The sequence below is a fragment of the Rhinopithecus roxellana genome, chromosome 1 (assembly GCF_007565055.1).
Source record: "Rhinopithecus roxellana isolate Shanxi Qingling chromosome 1, ASM756505v1, whole genome shotgun sequence".
In the NCBI taxonomy this organism is placed as follows: domain Eukaryota; kingdom Metazoa; phylum Chordata; class Mammalia; order Primates; family Cercopithecidae; genus Rhinopithecus; species Rhinopithecus roxellana.
In genome coordinates, this window is record NC_044549.1 from 166,031,504 (window position 1) to 166,051,041 (window position 19,538).

At 38.8% G+C, this 19,538-nt stretch overlaps 1 protein-coding gene across 1 annotated transcript in view; it reads left to right on the top strand.

Moving 5' to 3' along the window:
- Positions 1–19,538, top strand: part of NEK10 (NIMA related kinase 10) — a 280,588-nt gene that overhangs the window by 113,748 nt on the left and 147,302 nt on the right. Inside the window, exon 23 of the mRNA XM_030933079.1 lies at positions 6,143–6,218. Coding sequence (XP_030788939.1) covers positions 6,143–6,218 — 76 coding nt within the window. The remainder of the gene's footprint in view (positions 1–6,142; positions 6,219–19,538) is intronic.

Consider the following 19,538-nt stretch of genomic DNA (forward strand, 5'->3'; position numbering starts at 1 on the left):
TTTGAGATATGTCCCATCAATACCGAATTTACTGAGAGCTTTTAGCATGAAGGACTGTGGAATTTTGTCAAAGGCCTGTTCTGCATCTATTGAGGTAATCATGTGGTTTTTGTCTTTGGTTCTGTTTATATGCTGGATTACGTTTATTGATTTGCGTGTGTTCAACCAACCTTGCATCCCAGGTATGAAGCCCACTTGATCATGGTGGATAAGCTTTTTGATGCTCTACTGGATTCTGTTTGCCAGTATTTTATTGAGGATCTTTGCATCGATGTTCATCGGGGAAATTGGTCTAAAATTCTCTTTTTTTGTTGTGTCTTTGCCAGGCTTTGGTATCAGGATGACGTTGGCCTCATAAAATTAGTTAGGGAGGATTCCCTGTTTTTCTATTGATCGAAATAGTTTCAGAAGGAATGGTACCAGCTCCTCCTTGTACCTCTGGTAGAATTCTGCCGTGAATCCATCTGATCCTGGACTTTTTTTGATTGGTAGGCTATTAATTATTGCCTCGATTTCAGAGTCTGTTATTGGTCTATTCAGGGATTCAACTTCTTCCTGGTTTAGTCTTGGGAGAGTGTGTGTGTCCAGAAATTTATCAATTTCTTCTAGATCTTAGTTATTTCTTGCCTTCTGCTAGCTTTTGAATGTGTTTGCTCTTGCTTCTCTAGTTCTTTTAATTGTGATGTTAGGGTGTCAATTTTAGATCTTTCCTGCTTTCTCTGGTGGGCATTTAGTGCTATAAATTTCCCTCTACACACTGCTTTAAATGTGTCCCAGAGATTCTGGTATGTTGTGTCTTTGTTCTCATTGGTTTCAAAGAATATCTTTATTTCCGCCTTTATTTTGTTATGTATCCAGTAGTCATTCAGGAGCAGGTTGTTCAGTTTCCATGTAGTTGATTGGTTTTGAGTGAGTTTCTTAATCCTGAGTCCTAGTTTGATTGCACTGTGGTCTGAGAGACAGTTTGTTATAATTTCTGTTCTTTTACAATGCTGAGGAATGTTTTACTTCCAACTATGTGGTCAATTTTGGAATAAGTGCGACGTGGTGCTGAGAAGAATGTATATTCAGTTGATTTCAGGTGGAGAGTTCTGTAGATGTCTATTAGGTCTGCTTGGTGCAGAGTTGAGTTTTATTCCTTGATATCCTTGTTAACTTTCTGTCTTGTTGATCTGTCTAATGTTGACAGTGGGGTGTTAAAGTCTTCCATTATTATTGTGTGGGATTCTAAGTCTCTTTGTAAGTCTCCAAGGACTTGCTTTATGAATCTGGGTGATCTTGTATTGGATGTATATATATTTAGGATAGTTAGCTCCTCTTGTTGAATTGATCCCTTTACCGTTCTATAATGGCCTTTGTCTCTTTTGATCTTTGTTGGTTTAACGTCTGTTTTATCAGAGACTAGGATTGCAACCCCTGCCTTTTTTTTGTTTTCCATTTGCTTGGTAGATCTTCCTCCATCCCTTTATTTTGAGCCTATGTGTGTCTCTGCATGTGAAATGGGTCTCCTGAATACAGCACACTGATGGGTCTTGACTCTTTTTGCCAGTCTGTGTCTTTTAATTGGAGCATTTAGCCTCATTTACATTTAAGGTTAATATTGTTATGTGTGAATTTGATCCTGTCATTATGATGTTATCTGGTTATTTTGCTCATTAGTCGATCCAGTTTCTTCTTAGCATTGATGGTCTTTACATTTTGGCATGTTTTTGCAGTGGTTGGTACCAGTTGTTCTTTTCCATGTTTAGTGCTTCCTTCAGGAGCTCTTGTAGGGCAGGCCTGGTGGTGACAAAATCTCTCAGCGTTTGCTTGTCTGTAAAGGATTTTATTTCTCTTTCACTTATGAAACTTAGTTTGGCTGGATATGAAATTCTGCATTGAAAATTCTTTTCTTTAAGAATGTTGAATATTGGCCCCCTTTCTCTTCTGGCTTGTAGAGTTTCTGCCGAGAGATCTGCTGTTAGTCTGATGGGCTTCCCTTTGTGGGTAACCCGACCTTTCTCTCTGGCTGCCCTTAACATTTTCCCCTTCATTTCAACTTTGGTGAATCTGACAATTATGTGTCTTGGAGTTGCTTTTCTCGAGGAGTATCTTTGTGGTGTTCTCTTTATTTCCTGAATTTGAATGTTGGCCTGCCTTGCTAGGTTAGGGAAGTTCTCCTGGATAGTATCCTGCAGAGTGTTTTCCAACTTGGTTCCATTCTCCCCATCACTTTCAGGTACACCAGTCAGACATAGATTTGGTCTTTTTACATAGTCCCATATTTCTTGGAGGCTTTGCTCATTCCTTCTTAGTCTTTTTTCTCTAAACTTCTGTTCTTGCTTCATTTCATTCATTTGACCTTCAATCACTGATATGCTTTCTTCCAGTTGATCGAATTGGTTACTGAAGCTTGTGCATTCATCATGTAGTTCTCGTGCCATGGTTTTCAGCTCCATCAGGTCATTTAAGGACTTCTCTACACTGCTTATTCTAGTTAGCCATTCGTCTAATCTTTTTTCAAGGGTTTTAGCTTCTTTGCGATGGGTTCGAACTTCCTCCTTTAGCTCGGAGAAGTTTGATCGTCTGAAGCCTTCTCTCAACTTGTCAAAGTCATTCTCCATCCAGCTTTGTTCCATTGCTGGCAAGGAGCTGTATTCCTTTGGAGGGGGAGAAGCACTCTGATTTTTAGAATTTTCAGCTTTTTTGCTCTGTTTTTTTCCCCATCTTTGTTGTTTTATCTACCTTTCGTCTTAGATGATGGTGATGTACAGATGGGGTTTTGGTGTGGAGGTCCTTTCTATTTGTTAGTTTTCCTTCTAACAATCAGGACCCCTCAGCTGCAGGTCTGTTGGAGTTTGCTTGAGGTCCACTCCTGACACTGTTTGCCTGGGTATCAGCAGTGGAGGCTGCAGAAGAGTGGATATTGCTGAACAGCAAATGTTGCTGACTGATCATTCCTCTGGAAGCTTCATCTCAGAAGGGTACCCAGCTGTGTGAGGTGTCAGTGTGCCCCTACTGGGGGGTGCCTCCCAGTAGGGAGGCTACTCACGGGTCAGGGACTCACTTGAGGAGGCAGTCTGTCCGTTCTCAGATCTCAAACTCCGTGCTGGGAGAACTACTGCTGTCTTCAAAACTCAATTGGAAATGCAGAAATCACCTGTCTTCTGCATCGCTCACACTGGGAGCTATAGACTGGAGCTGTTCCTATTTGGCCATCTTGGAACCCAGACTGGTTTTTCTTCTTTAATATACTGATCTGGTGAACTACATTGATGATTTTTTAAAATTATTTATTTATTTATTGAGACTGATTTATGCTCATGTTGCCCAGGGTGGAGTGCATTGGTGTGATGTCGGCTCACTGCAAGCTGTGCCTCCCAGGTTCAAATGATTCTCCTGTCTCAGCCTCCTGAGTAACTGGGATTACAGGCACCCACCACCATATCCAGATAATTTTTTTGTATTTTTAGTATAGATGGGGTTTCACCATGTTGGCCAGGCTGGTCTCAAACTCCTGACCTCAGTTGCTCCACCCACCTTGGCCTCCCAAAGTGCTGGGATTACAGGTGTGAACCATCACGCCCAGTTGATGAATTTTTATTTGGAAATTATTTTAGATTCAGGGGCTACATGTGCATGTTTGTTACATGGATATATTGCATACTGCTGGTGTTTGGGCTTCTATTGAAATCACATTGATGGATTTTTAAATTTCAAATTAGCCTTGTATTTCTGGCATAAACCCCACTTGGTCATTATGTATAATACTTTTTATATGTCACTGGATTTGATTTACTTATAATTTGTTTGTAATTTTTGTGTCTGTGTTCATGAGGCTCTTATTCTGTAGTTTTCTTTTCTTGTCATGTCTTTGTCTGGTTTTAGAATGATGTAATGCTGGCTTTATGAAGTGATTTGGGAAGTATTTCCTCTTCTATTTTCTGGTAGAGTCTGTGTAGAATTGGTATATATTTCTTAAATGTTTGGTTGAGTTTATCATTGAATTGATCTGGTCCTTCTTTTTCTATATTGGTAGTATTGTGTCTTGGTGAGATTTGGGGCTTTAGAATCAAGCAACCCCAGATTAATATCTGACTTTGTTAATTTCTCCCTGTGAGACGTTGGGCAAGTCACACATTCTCTCTGAGCCTGTTTCCTCATCTATAAAATGGGTAACTGTGATAATTAAATAATAATATACATCAGTTGTTCAGTACTCTACTACATGTATTTATATATAATGCATATATGACATTTGCATATGTTAAATTATTTAAATTTTACTATCATACTATTCTGTTTACAGTATATATCAGTACTATATTATTATAATCCTTATTTTACAGATAAGAAAGCTATTGGAGGCTGGGCATGGTGGCTCACGCCTGTAATCCCAGCACTTTGGGAGGCTGAGGTGGGTGGATCATGAGGTCGGGAGATCGAGACCATCCTGGCTAACACGGTGAAACCCCATCTCTACTAAAAATACAAAAAATAAAAAATAAAAAATGTTAGCCGGGTGTGGTGGCAGGCACCTGTAGTCCCAGCTACTCTGGAGGCTGAGGCACGAGAATGGTGTGAACCCAGGAGGCAGAGCTTACAGTGAGCCGAGATTGCACCACTGCACTCTAGCCTGGGCAACAGAGCAAGACTCCGACTCAAAAAAAAAAAAAAAAAAAAAGAGAAAAAAGAAAGCTATTGGAAAGCAAGATTAAATAACTTGCCCAGGGTTACTCAGGTTACGCATAATAGAGTCAGTATTCAGATTGAGGCTGTCCAGTTCCTGAGTCTTGGCTTTTAAGCACTAAGCTATACTAATGATAATACCTATCTTTCAGAGTGCTATGCGTGTTAAACGAGGCAATTCATGTAAGTGGCTGAATTTGTGCTAGTATAGACTTGTTGTTTAGTAAACGTGTATTATTATTAATAATGTGAATTTTTATTATTTTGAAATGAAACTACTTTGGAATATTTTCTACCTGAAAGATATTTTAGTACATATAATCAAATACTGCATTGAAGTTTGTTCCAGTGAAATTCCATGAGCATTTGCCGCACTTTACAACATGATATTGAGAATATCAAAGCTTATTAGGAAAAGCAACTTGAATTCTTGTCCTGGTTCCGCATTGTCTTTTTGTGCAATCCTGGTAATTAAGTCTATTGTAATATTAGTGAATCTGTAGCAAAAGGATAGGTAAAATATCTGTTTTGATCACTTTGACCTAAGTTGTTGAGTGGTTTATAAAAGACAGGCTGGACGCGGTGGCTCATGCCTGTAATCCCAGAACTTTGGAGGCCAAGGCAGGTGGATTATAAGGTCAAGAGTTCAAGACCAGCCTGGCTAACGTGGTGAAACCCCATCTCTACTAAAGCTACAAAAATTAGCCAGGCATGGTGGCATGTGCCTGTAATCCCAGCTACTTGGGAGGCTGAGGCACGAGAATCACTTGAACCTGGGGGGTAGAGGTTGCAGTGAGCCAAGATCGTACCACTGTATTCCAGCCTGGGCGACAGAGCGAGACTCTGTCTCAAAAAGAAAAAGGAAAAAAAGACAAGTACCTGAAGATATTATGAAAAGTACAAGGTTGTGCTAATATTAAATATAGATATTTGGTGTTCTGTGATAAAAATCAGAATATTTTGTTGATATATAAATATTTTGAGATTATTTTGAACATACTTGTACTGTGATTGGTACACGCTGATGCCAGTTAATTTTAGGTTTTCAGGCCTTCATGGTATTTATTCGGGTGTATCTTTTCTTTTAGCCGACGAGGTCATGACTGCTGTATGCCAAATGTTAGATTCATTCTGTTTATTTAAAAATTATAAAGGATAACCTAAAAAATGGAATCACAGTTTCAATAAGTACTTTGTCCTATGTTTCAGTCAGCAAAACTTATTTTATGGTTTTTTAAGTGATAAACCTCATTATATCAAAATATATAGCAAAATGACATAGTGTATGTATGCCACTAATTAAGACTGGGAATGACATGGAAGATTGGCACATTGGGCATTTTGACAGAGGGTAAGAAAAGAAAAGCCTTTGGTTATGAAGTGTAGTAGTTATTGTGTAGATTGTCAAATGCTAAGGAACAATGCTCACTCTGGGAAAATATAATAACATATTATATTGTTTTCTGAATTGTAGCTGATTTTGGCCTGGCAAAGCAAAAACAAGAAAACAGTAAACTCACGTCTGTTGTTGGAACAATCCTGTATTCTTGGTAAGGACAATTATTTTATGGCTCTCAAACATCATACTTAACTGATTTGGGCTTTCATTTCTATTATTGACTTGCAAAGGAAAGAGGATTTCAGGAAAGAAAGCTTATTTTATAAGTTTTTTTTCAATTATCTAGGTAACACACATTACTAGAATTGTGGATCATTATGTATGCTTAAAACAACCACCACAAAAATAATCTTTCTTCTAAGGTATCACTGCCCTTCATGGGGATTACTTTTATAAATTGTAAATTGAAATGATCCTTGGTATATAGTAGGTGTGCAATAGTTGAATGAAACTGAGAATGAAGTAACAGATATGCTACCCAACATGATATTTGGAACATTTTATTGTACTCACTTGTATGTATGACTCTTTTTCTCTTTTCTACCTATAAACATTCAAGTGCAGGGCAAGGATTTTTGTACCCTAATACTTATCCTAGTATCTGGCAAATAATAGGCACCGATTAACTTTACTGCATGAATGAATAAATAATGACATGTATACTTAGACATATGTTTACAAAGTAAGTTGCTTCTTGGATAAATGAGTGTTTATTTTTTGATAAATGGAGACACTTTTAAATTCTTTGGCATACTTTGAGGTTCCTTTGCAAGCCACTGATTATTATGAAGTAAGAATCTTCTTTTGCTGATCACATGTCATTTGTCTGAATCTGTTGAAATTAGCAAACAGTTATGGTAGTGAGTAGAAAAGCAGATTTCAGGGAAATATTCTGGAATCTGATTCAACAGGTCAAGCAATCAAGACACAATCATTTATTAAAAATCTAGCCTATAGCTGTACAATTGTGTCCTGGGGATGGAATTAAACACGACTCTTCTTGAGGAAGAGTAGAAATTGTCTAAAAATAACAGCCTAATTTTACAAAGTCCTTTCATGTAAAAGTGTTCAGAATAATGTTTTAAGAGAGTGACTTTTCATTTATCTTGTTGGAAATGTTTTACATCTTTATTCTTGAAACTGGTTTCATGAGAAGATGCAAAGAAACTGTGGCAGGCTAATATGTACATTGTAAGCTGCAAGCTTATATGATTTCTACTTAACCTCTTAACAGTAAGGCTGACCTACTCGTTACTTGCTGACAGAAGAATAATTTTCTTTTGTTTCACTGTGTACTGTTTTTATAAACAATAAAAATTTGATCATAAAAGTGTCAAGTAATCATATATTTCTGAACAGATTTGATTGTCAGTCAAATTGCAGAACAATTAACACACAAACTTAAATTTCTGCTGGTCATACTTGGTGAAAGCATATTTTTATTCCTGAGACTTTGAATTAAGTTTAGAATTGCTTATATGATAGTATCAACTGTGTGTGTGTGTGTGTGTGTGCGTGTGCGTGTGAGAGAAATAGAGAGAATCCATAGAATATGTAGGAAGAAATCCAAAACATGACAACTTTTTTGCTGTATTAGCCCAAACATGGCTTCACATTTTCATTTAATTTTTAAATTAACTGAAGAGTTTGTAAGCTGAACCTACTCATATAGATAAGCTATTATTTCATGTATGTGTACTATAATTGTTTTAATAACATGTATAGTATATCTTACCACCATTTATCTTTCTGTCAACCTATTCTTTTAAATTGCTTAAAAAATTTCTTTCTACTCCCTTCTCTCATCTCTCCAAGTTATTAGAAATGCCCCCTGTCTGATGGGTTTTACTATGAATTTGGGTTCACAAACCATCTTTCTTGCTAGTTTTTGATGTCCTTAGCTGAGTATGGAGTTAAAAGAACTCAGTCCTACATCATATTGTGTTTCTTTCTTAGTTTGGGATTCTCCAAAAGCAGAATCTGAGACAAGAATTTGAGTGAAATAGTTGATTTGGGAGGAGCTCCCAGGAAACACTATTAGGAGAGCGGTGAAGTGAGATTTGGAGGGAAAGCAGCCAGTACAGTGAACATTAATAATTAGGTTCATAGAGTATTATCTGGGATATAGTATAGAGCAGGGGTGTCCAATCTTTTGGCTTCTCTGGGCCACATTGGAAGAGGAAAAATTGTCTTGGACCACATGCAAAATACACTGACACTAAAGATAGCTTTTATGAGCTTTTAAAAATTGAAAAAAACTCAAATGTTTTAAGAAAGATTTATGCGTTTGTGTTGGGCCACATGCAGTCCTTGGGCCTGGGGTTGGACTAACTTGGTGTACAGGATGTTTTAGAATTGCCCTGTGCGTCAGATGGAGGTTGGAGTATTATTTTTCCAATCACGAGGGGGAGCCCTCAGCATCTGACTGAGGGCTGCTCTGGGGAGCTTATGCCCAGGTGCTTATGGCATGCCAGGGCATGGGCTAGGGGCACTCCAGGCAGAGAGCTGGAGGGGCATTGCTTGAGGTGTGATGCCGTAGACTTGTACTGGAAATGTGAGTGGGAGTCTGGCTAGGGTCCAGACATTCTAGAAGTTTTTTGTAATTCTGTAATTCTTATTTTCATGTAAGTTTTCTGAGCTTGTCTGAGCCTATAAACGTGGACCTGGGATGTGGACATTTGGATGCCATAGAGATGCCTAGGCACCCCTTTCCCTTCCCTGCGGGGTCCCCAGAGTTTGATGTCCCCGTGTCATTTTGCCCTTTCCATTTGCTTTTGCTTCCTCAGATATTAACTTATTGAAAGGAAGAAAGGTCTCTTTGTCAACTCTTGTAGGAAGTACATCAGAGCATTCTTTATTCTGTATTCAGCTGGTAGATAAAGGGTTTGTAGGCACATTGCTGGACCAATTGTACTAGAACAGAAGGTCAGTAAAGGTTCTTTTCATTGATCTGATGTGATTCATTATTAGGCAGGTCTTTGTTATCCTTCTCAAGGGAAAAAAAATCTCCAAATATGCTACTTGTTTCCATTTTTTATCTCTATGGCTTCCTCCAATTCCAGAGAAGAAAATTACACACCATCTTCAACTTCATTTTCTGAGAACAGTATAGAGATTGAGGCTCTGGGAAGCATTTTCAGCTAGTTCTTCACAGAACATATATGGGATTTATGAAGCTAGTATGATGTATAAAATACAATAAAAGTTTTCCAATAAAAATGGAAAACTTCAACTATTCCTGGAATGGGAATTATTACTCTACTGCTTAGTATAATCTCATTCATATTATGACACTAGATAATTAGAAGAGAAGTTCATGAAGTTTAAATTGGATGCATCAAAATAAACCTGTAGGTAAACCTGGTTAAGTAGAGACAAAGTGAAGCATGTCTACTAACTGCACTTCTTAAATTAAAAAAAAATGTTTTTATTTTTTGATACATAAAGTTGATAGAATTCTTAAGAAAGCTATAATACACTCAAAATTTTGAGAGTTTTAAGTGACTTAAAACACTTAAGTGACTTCCAGCTGCTCATGCAAAGATCAAGCCCTCACTATGGCCACAAGTAGACAACCTTGCATTCTCTGGCCTCTGCCAAGTTCTTCCCTTTACCACAAACCAAACTTTAACAATTCCTAGCTGCTTCATCTGGGCTCCCTCTGGCCACAGGACCTTTGCACATGCAGCTCCCTTTGCCTGGAATACTCTTTTCCACTTGTCATCTGGTTAATTCTTACCTGCCTTCAGCTGAACCCCCTTAGACAAGGTGTATTTCCTCTGATCTACATACTCCGTGTACTTTTCCTTCACACAATTGACTTTTTGTTGATTTTGTGATAAGCAATGATGATTTTGTTCATTACGATCCCCAGCAGTCCTAAGTCTGGTACTTTAAAACTCACAAGTAATATTTGCTATGTGAATGATCCAGTACTTGCATGATTATAAACATTACTGGAAATAACATATTACAAAGAAAATTGTTTCTTTTTGTTGTAACACACTTTTAATTCCCAATCCTTTCCCCTCTTGCTGTTCCTTCAGATCTCCAAAATGCTCCTCCTTGGAATGCTGTTCCTTCAGAGACAGCTGCAGAACTTACTTCTTTACTTCATTCTGCTCTTTGCTTAAATGCCACTTATGTAGAGAGGATTTCCATGGTCACTTGCCCCAAACAGCAACCTCTCTTCAGATTCTATCCCTGTCTCCTGCTTTATGTTTTCATAGCCCTTGCCTCTATGTGACCTTATATTGTACTTGAATTGGCTTATAGTGTGTCTCTCCACTACACACAAGCTCCATGAGCATAGGACTTGTGTCTCCTTTGTTCACCACTGTTTCCCCAGGACCTAGAGGAGTCGACTAGCAGAATCTTAAGAAATACTTTGAATCATTGAAGTGGAAACAAGTCTTTTTTCATATTAATATGATAAAAATTAGTGTATATTTTTATTGGGTTCTAATATATCTTTGAACTGTTCTGATTTTTACCCTAATAAAGCCTGAAAGCTTTTCATTTGAGATAGTAAGTACCTTGATGGCAGGGTCTATTTTATTTTATTTTTTTCTCTTTGCTATTTTATCTTTATATATTACATGATTACTAGAACAGTGAGTAAATGAGATCAAGTAGGATGTTAACATTTTAACAAAATAAAATGTGGAAAGATTATATATTATAGAAATATGTATTCTTCAGTGACCAATAAAGTGGCTCTGAGAGAAATTTCAAAAAAGAGATGTATTAGGTCATTCTTGGATTGCTATAAAGAAATACCTGAGACTGGGTAATTTATAAAGAAAAGAGGTTTACCTGGCTCATGGTTCTGCAGGCTGCACAGGAAGCATGATGCTGGTATCTTCTTGTCTTCTGGGGAGGCCCCAGGAAACTTACATTCACGGTGGAAGGTGAAGGGGGAACAGGCACATCACATGGCCAGAGCAGGAGCAGGAGAGAGGAAGTGAGGAAGTGCCACGCACTTTTAAACAACCAGATCTCGTGAGAACCCACTCACTGTCAGAACAACAGCACTAAGGGGATGGTATTAAACCATTCAGGAGAAATCCGCCCCCATGATCCAACCACTTTCTACTAGGCCCCACCTTCAACACTGGGGATAACAATATGAGATTTGGGCAGGGATTTTCAAAAATAAGCATACTTGGAATAAGACCATCTCAAAGGATTTTCAAAAAAAAAAAAAAAAAAAAGCATAATTGGAAACAGACCATAGTATTGACAGAATAAGGTCATTATTAAGAGCACAAGCTCTGGAATCAGATGGCCTGGGTTTAAATTCTAGATCTGCTATTGAGAGTTTTAAATGATTGAATTTTTCTGTGCCTTAGTTTCCTCATCTGCAACCTGGGAATAATAATAGTGCCCATGTCCTAGGATTGTTGTGAGATTAAATGAGGTGCTACATGTCTGGTGCTGGGAACAGTGCCTGGCTGGCATGTGGTAAGCACTCACTAGATAATAGTGATTGTCATTTCCTGTTAGTCTAAAGTTTGAGAGGATAGAACTCGTTTAAATGTATAGATTATATTGTGCATATATAGGAGGTTATAGAACACTAGGCAGATTTAACCTAAAGAAGACTACCTCAAGGTATTCAATAATCAGACTCCCAAAGGTCAGGGACGAAGAAAGGATCTCACTAGCAGCAAGAGAAAAGAAACAAATAACATGCAGTGGAGTTCAGTACATCTGGCAGCAGACTTTTCAGTGGAACCCTTACAGGCCAGAAGACAGTGGCATGACATATTGAAAGTGCTAAAGGAAAAAAATTTACCCCAGAATAGTATATCTGGTGAAAATATCTTTCAAACATGAAGGAGAAATAAAGACTTTTCCAGACAAACAAAAGCTAAGGGATTTCATCAACGTCAGACCTGTCCTACGAGAAATGCTAAAGGGGGTTCTTCAATCCGAAATGAAAGGGCATTAATGAGGAATGAGAAATCACCTGAACATACGAAATTCACTGGTAATAGTAAATACACAGAAAAACAAAGAGTATTATAACACTGTAACTGTGGTATATACACTACTCTTAAGTAAGACAAAAAGATGAATCAATAAAAAATAATAACTACAACAACTTTTCAAGACATAGCACAATAAGATATAAAGAGAAATAATAAAAAGTTAAAAGTGGGGGGACAAAATCAAAGTGTAGAGTTTTTATGTTTTCTCTTTGCTTGTTTGTTTATGCAATCAGTATCATCAGTTTAAAACAATGGGTTACAACATAGTATTTGCAAGTTTCATGGTAACCTCAAAAAACATACAACAGATATGCAAAAAGTAAAAAGTAATAAATTAAATCATACCATAAGAGAAAATAACCTTCACCAAAAGGAAGACAGGAAAGAAGAATGGAAGAGAATACCACAAAACAACCAGAAAACATAAATGACAAAATGGCAGGAATAAGTTCTTACTTATCAATAATAACATTGAAAGTAAATGGACTAAACTCTCCAATCAAAAGACAGAGTGGCAGAGTGGACAAAAAAATAAGACACAATGATCTGTTGCCTATTAAAAATGCATCTCACCTCTAAAGACACATAGACTGAAAATAAAGAGAAGGAAAAAGATATTCCATGCCAATGGAAACCAAAAAAGAGCAGACGTAGCTATACTTATATCAGAAAAATATATATTTAAAGACAAAAACTATAAGAAGAGACAAAGAAAGTCATTATATAATGATAAAGGAGTCAATTCAGCAAGAGAATATAACAATTGTAAATATATATGCACCCAATACTGGAACACCCAGATATATAAAAGAAATATTATTAGAGTGAAAGAAAGAGAGATGGACAACAATATATTAGTCTGTTTTCACTTGCTATGAAGAACTACCAGACACTGGGTAATTTATAAAGGAAAGAGGTTTTAGATGGCCGAATAGGAACAGCTCCAGTCTCCAACTCCCGGCGTGAGCGACACAGAAGACCAGTGATTTCTGCATTTTCAACTGAGGTACTGGGGTCATCTCACTGGGGAGTGCCGGACAATCGGTGCTGGTCAGCTACTGCAGCCCGACCAGCGAGAGCTGAAGCAGGGTGAGGCATTGCCTCCCCTGGGAAGCGCAAGGGGGAAGGGAATCCCTTTTCCTAGCCAGGGGAACTGAGACACACAACACCTGGAAAATTGGGTAATTCCCCCCCAATACTGCGCTTTAAGCAAACGGGCACACCAGGAGATTATACCCACACCTGGCCAGGAGGTTCCCACGGCCAGGGAGCCTCCCTCATTGCTAGCACAGCAGTCTGCGATCTAACTGCAAGCCAGCAGCGAGGCTGGGGGAGGGGCGCCCGCCATTGCTGAGGCTTAAGTAGGTAAACAAAGCCGCTGGGAAGCTCGAACTGGGGGGAGCTCACAGCAGCTCAAGGAAACCTGCCTGTCTCTATAGACTCCACCTCTGGGGACAGGGCACAGCTAAAAAAACAACAGGGGAAGCAGCAGAGGCCTGTGCAGACCCGAATGACTCTGTCTGACAGCTTTGAAGAGAGCAGTGGATCTCCCAACATGGAGGTTGAGATCTGAGAACGGACAGACTGCCTGCTCAAGTGGGTCCCTGACCCCTGAGTAGCCTAACTGGGAGACATCCCCCACTAGGGGCAGTCTGACACCCCACACCTCACAGGGTGGAGTACACCCCTGAGAGGAAGCTTCCAAAGTAAGAATCAGACAGGTTCACTCGCTGTTCAGCAATATTCTATCTTCTGCAACCTCTGCTGCTGATACCCAGGCAAACAGGGTCTGGAGTGGACCTCAAGCAATCTCCAACGGACCTATGGCTGAGGGTCCTGACTATCAGAAGGAAAACTATCAAACAGGAAGAACACCTATACCAAAACACCATCAGTATGTCACCATCACCAAAGACCAGAGGCAGATAAAACCACAAAGATGCAGGGCAGAAGAAGAAGAAGCAGGGCAGAAAAGCTGGAAATTCAAAAAATAAGAGTGCATCTCCCCCTGCAAAGGAGTGCAGCTCATCACCAGCAACGGATCAAAGCTGGTCAGAGAATGACTTTGACGAGATGAGAGAAGAAGGCTTCAGTCCATCAAACTTCTCAGAGCTAAAGGAGGAATTACGTACCCAGCACAAAGAAACTAAAAATCTTGAAAAAAGAGTGGAAGAATTGATAGCTAGAATAATTAATGCAGAGAAGGTGATAAATGAAATGACAGAGATGAAAACCATGACACGAGAAATACATGGCAAATCCACAAGCTTCAGTAACCGACTTGATCAACTGGAAGAAAGAGTATCAGCGATTGAGGATCAAATGAATGAAATGAAGCGAGAAGAGAAACCAAAAGAAAAAAGAAGAAAAAGAAATGAACAAACCCTGCAAGAAGTATGGGATTATGTAAAAAGACCAAATATACGTCTGATTGGGGTGCCTGAAAGTGAGGGGGAAAATGGAACCAAGTTGGAAAACACTCTTCAGGATATCATCCAGGAGAACTTCCCCAACCTAGTAGGGCAGGCCAACATTCAAATTCAGGAAATACAGAGAACACCACAAAGATACTCCTCGAGAAGAGCAACTCCAAGACACATAATTGCCAGATTCACCAAAGTTGAAATGAAGGAAAAAATCTTAAGGGCAGCCAGAGAGAAAGGTCGGGTTACCCACAAAGGGAAGCCCATCAGACTAACAGCAGACCTCTCAGCAGAAACTCTACAAGCCAGAAGAGAGTGGGGGCCAATATTCAACGTTCTTAAAGAAAAGAATTTTCAACCCAGAATTTCATATCCAGCCAAACTAAGTTTCATAAGTGAAGGAGAAATAAAATCCTTTACAGATAAGCAAATGCTTAGAGATTTTGTCACCACCAGGCCTGCTTTACAAGAGACCCTGGAGGAAGCCCTAAACATGGAAAGGAACCAGCCATTGCAAAAACATGCCAAAATGTAAAGACCATCGAGGCTAGGAAGAAACTGCATCAACTAACAAGCAAAATAACCAGTTAATATCATAATGGCAGGATCAAGTTCACACATAACAATATTAACCTTAAATGTAAATGGACTAAATGCTCCAATTAAAAGACACAGACTGGCAAACTGGATAAAGAGTCAAGACCCATCAGTCTGCTGTATTCAGGAGACCCATCTCACATGCAGAGACATACATAGGCTCAAAATAAAGGGATGGAGGAAGATCTACCAAGCAAATGGAGAACAAAAAAACGCAGGGGTTGCAATCCTAGTCTCTGATAAAACAGACTTTAAACCATCAAAGATCAAAAGAGACAAAGAAGGCCATTCCATAACGGTAAAGGGATCAATTCAACAGGAAGAGCTAACTCTCCTAAATATATATGCACCCAATACAGGAGCACCCAGATTCATAAAGCAAGTCCTTAGAGACTTACAAAGAGACTTAGACTCCCATACAATAATAATGGGAGACTTCAACACTCCACTGTCAACATTAGACAGATCAACGAGACAGAAAGTTAACAAGGATATCCAGGAATTGAACTCATCTCTGCAGCAAGCAGACCTAATAGACATCTATAGAACTCTCCACCCCAAATCAACAGAATAGACATTCTTCTCAGCACCACATCGCACTTATTCCAAAATTGACCACATAATTGGAAGTAAAGCACTCCTCAGCAAATGTAAAAGAACAGAAATTATAACAAACTGTCTCTCAGACCACAGTGCAATCAAACTAGAACTCAGGACTAAGAAACTCACTCAAAACCGCTCAACTACATGGAAACTGAACAACCTGCTCCTGAATGACTACTGGGTACATAACGAAATGAAGGCAGAAATAAAGATGTTCTTTGAAACCAATGAGAACAAAGATACAACATACCAGAATCTCTGGGACACATTTAAAGCAGTGTGTAGAGGGAAATTTATAGCACTAAATGCCCACAAGAGAAAGCAGGAAAGATCTAAAATTGACACTCTAACATCACAATTAAAAGAACTGGAGAAGCAAGAGCAAACACATTCAAAAGCTAGCAGAAGGCAAGAAATGACTAAGATCAGAGCAGAACTGAAGGAGATAGAGACACAAAAAACCCTCCAAAAAATCAATGAATCCAGGAGTTGGTTTTTTGAAAAGATCAACAAAATTGACAGACCGCTAGCAAGACTAATAAAGAAGAAAAAAGAGAGGTATCAAATAGACGCAATAAAAAATGATAAAGGGGATATCACCACCGACCCCACAGAAATACAAACTACCATCAAAGAATACTATAAACACCTCTATGCAAATCAACTAGAAAATCTAGAAGAAATGGATAATTTCCTGGACACTTACACTCTCCCAAGACTAAACCAGGAAGAAGTTGAATCCCTGAATAAACCAATAGCAGGCTCTGAAATTGAGGCAACAATCAATAGCCTACCCACCAAAAAAAGTCCAGGACCAGATGGATTCACAGCTGAATTCTACCAGAGGTACAAGGAGGAGCTGGTACCATTCCTTCTGAAACTATTCCAATCAATGAAAAAGAGGGAATCCTCCCTAACTCATTTTATGAGGCCAACATCATCCTGATACCAAAGCCTGGCAGAGACACAACAAAAAAAGAGAATTTTAGACCAATATCCCTGATGAACATCGATGCAAAAATCCTCAATAAAATACTGGCAAACCGGATTCAGCAGCACATCCAAAAGCTTATCCACCATGATCAAGTGTGCTTCATCCCTGGGATGCAAGGCTGGTTCAACATTCGCAAATCAGTAAACGTAATCCAGCATATAAACAGAACCAAAGACAAGAACCACATGATTATCTCAATAGATGCAGAAAAGGCTTTTGACAAAATTCAACAGCCCTTCATGCTAAAAACGCTCAATAAATTCGGTGTTGGTGGAACGTACCTCAAAATAATAAGAGCTATTTATGACAGACCCACAGCTAATATCATACTGAATGGGCAAAAACTGGAAAAATTCCCTTTGAAAACTGGCACAAGACAGGGATGTCCTCTCTCACCACTCCTATTCAACATAGTGTTGGAAGTTCTGGCTAGGGCAATCAGGCAAGAGAAAGAAATCAAGGGTATTCAGTTAGGAAAAGAAGAAGTCAAATTGTCCCTGTTTGCAGATGACATGATTGTATATTTAGAAAACCCCATTGTCTCAGCCCAGAATCTCCTTAAGGTGATAAGCAACTTCAGCCAAGTCTCAGGATACAAAATTAATGTGCAAAAATCACAAGCATTCTTATACACCAGTAACAGACAGACAGAGAGCCAAATCATGAATGAACTTCCATTCACAATTGCTTCAAAGAGAATAAAATACCTAGGAATCCAACTTACAAGGGATGTCAAGGACCTCTTCAAGGAGAACTACAAACCACTGCTCAGTGAAATCAAAGAGGACACAAACAAATGGAAGAACATACCATGCTCATGGATAGGAAGAATCAATATCGTGAAAATGGCCATACTGCCAAAGGTTATTTATAGATTCAATGCCATCCCCATCAAGCTACCAATGAGTTTCTTCACAGAACTGGAAAAAACTACTTTAAAGTTCATATGGAACCAAAAAAGAGCCCGCATTGCCAAGACAATCCTAAGTCAAAAGAACAAAGCTGGAGGCATCACACTACCTGACTTCAAACTATACTACAAGGCTACAGTAACCAAAACAGCATGGTACTGGTACCAAAACAGAGATATAGACCAAAGGAACAGAACAGAGTCCTCAGAAATAATACCACACAACTACAGCCATCTGATCTTTGACAAACCTGAGAGAAACAAGAAATGGGGAAAGGATTCCCTATTTAATAAATGGTGCTGGGAAAATTGGCTAGCCATAAGTAGAAAGCTGAAACTGGATCCTTTCCTTACTCCTTATACGAAAATTAATTCAAGATGGATTAGAGACTTAAATGTTAGACCTAATACCATAAAAACCAGAGGAGAAAATCTAGGTAGTACCATTCAGGACATAGGCATGGGCAAGGACTTCATGTCTAAAACACCAAAGGCAATGGCAGCAAAAGCCAAAATTGACAAATGGGATATGATTAAACTAAAGAGCTTCTGCACAGCAAAAGAAACTACCATCAGAGTGAACAGGCAACCTACAGAATGGGAGAAAATTTTTGCAGTCTACTCATCTGACAAAGGGCTAATATCCAGAATCTACAAAGAACTCAAACAAATATACAAGAAAAAAACAAACAACCCCATCAAAAAGTGGGCAAAGGACATGAACAGACATTTCTCAAAAGAAGGCATTCATACAGCCAACAGACACATGAAAAAATGCTCATCATCACTGGCCATCAGAGAAATGCAAATCAAAACCACAATGAGATACCATCTCACACCAGTTAGAATGGCAATCATTAAAAAGTCAGGCAACAACAGGTGCTGGAGAGGATGTGGAGAAATAGGAACACTTTTACACTGTTGGTGGGATTGTAAACTAGTTCAACCATTATGGAAAACAGTATGGCGATTCCTCAAGGGTCTAGAACTAGATGTACCATATGACCCAGCCATCCCACTACTGGGTATATACCCAAAGGATTATAAATCATGCTGCTATAAAGACACATGCACACGTATGTTTATTGCAGCACTATTCACAATAGCAAAGACTTGGAATCAACCCAAATGTCCATCTGTGACAGACTGGATTAAGAAAATGTGGCACATATACACCATGGAATATTATGCAGCCATAAAAAAGGATGTGTTTGTGTTCTTTGTAGGGACATGGATGCAGCTGGAAACCATCATTCTTAGCAAACTATCACAAGAAGAGAAAACCAAACACTGCATGTTCTCACTCATAGGTGGGAACTGAACAATGAGATCACTTGGACTCGGGAAGGGGAACATCACACACTGCGGCCTATCATGGAGAGGGGGGAGGAGGGAGGGATTGCATTGGGAGTTATACCTCATATAAATGATGAATTGATGGGTGCTGGCGAGTTGATGGGTACAGCACACCAACATGGCACAAGTATACATATGTAACAAACCTGCACATTATGCACATGTCCCCTAGAACTTAATGTATAATAATAATAAAAAAAGATGTTTTCATAACTTTCATGTATATTATTCACCTCACTCCTGAGGCCCCTTCACCTTTCTTTTTGGTTTTGCTTCTAACTTAGTGTTTGGCTACTTATCTATCAAAACAAGGCTTCTCAAATTCTATTAGGTTATGGAACCATCCTTGATGATATTACCAGCATTGTAGAGTTTTCTCTTTCACCATTCTGAGCTTTGGTAATTGGTTGGTACCTCACAATTTAGTCTTCTTTCCTACTTTGTTATGTATCTGTCTTCCCCTTCTCTTTTCCTTTTTTCTCCCCTTACATCTAGACGTCTATAGTGTAATCTAAGTGTTGTAATATTGTCTTCTAAAGCGGTGAAGGATCTAGTGTGATATTTTCTGTTTTCATGACAGAGTCATAATTACCAA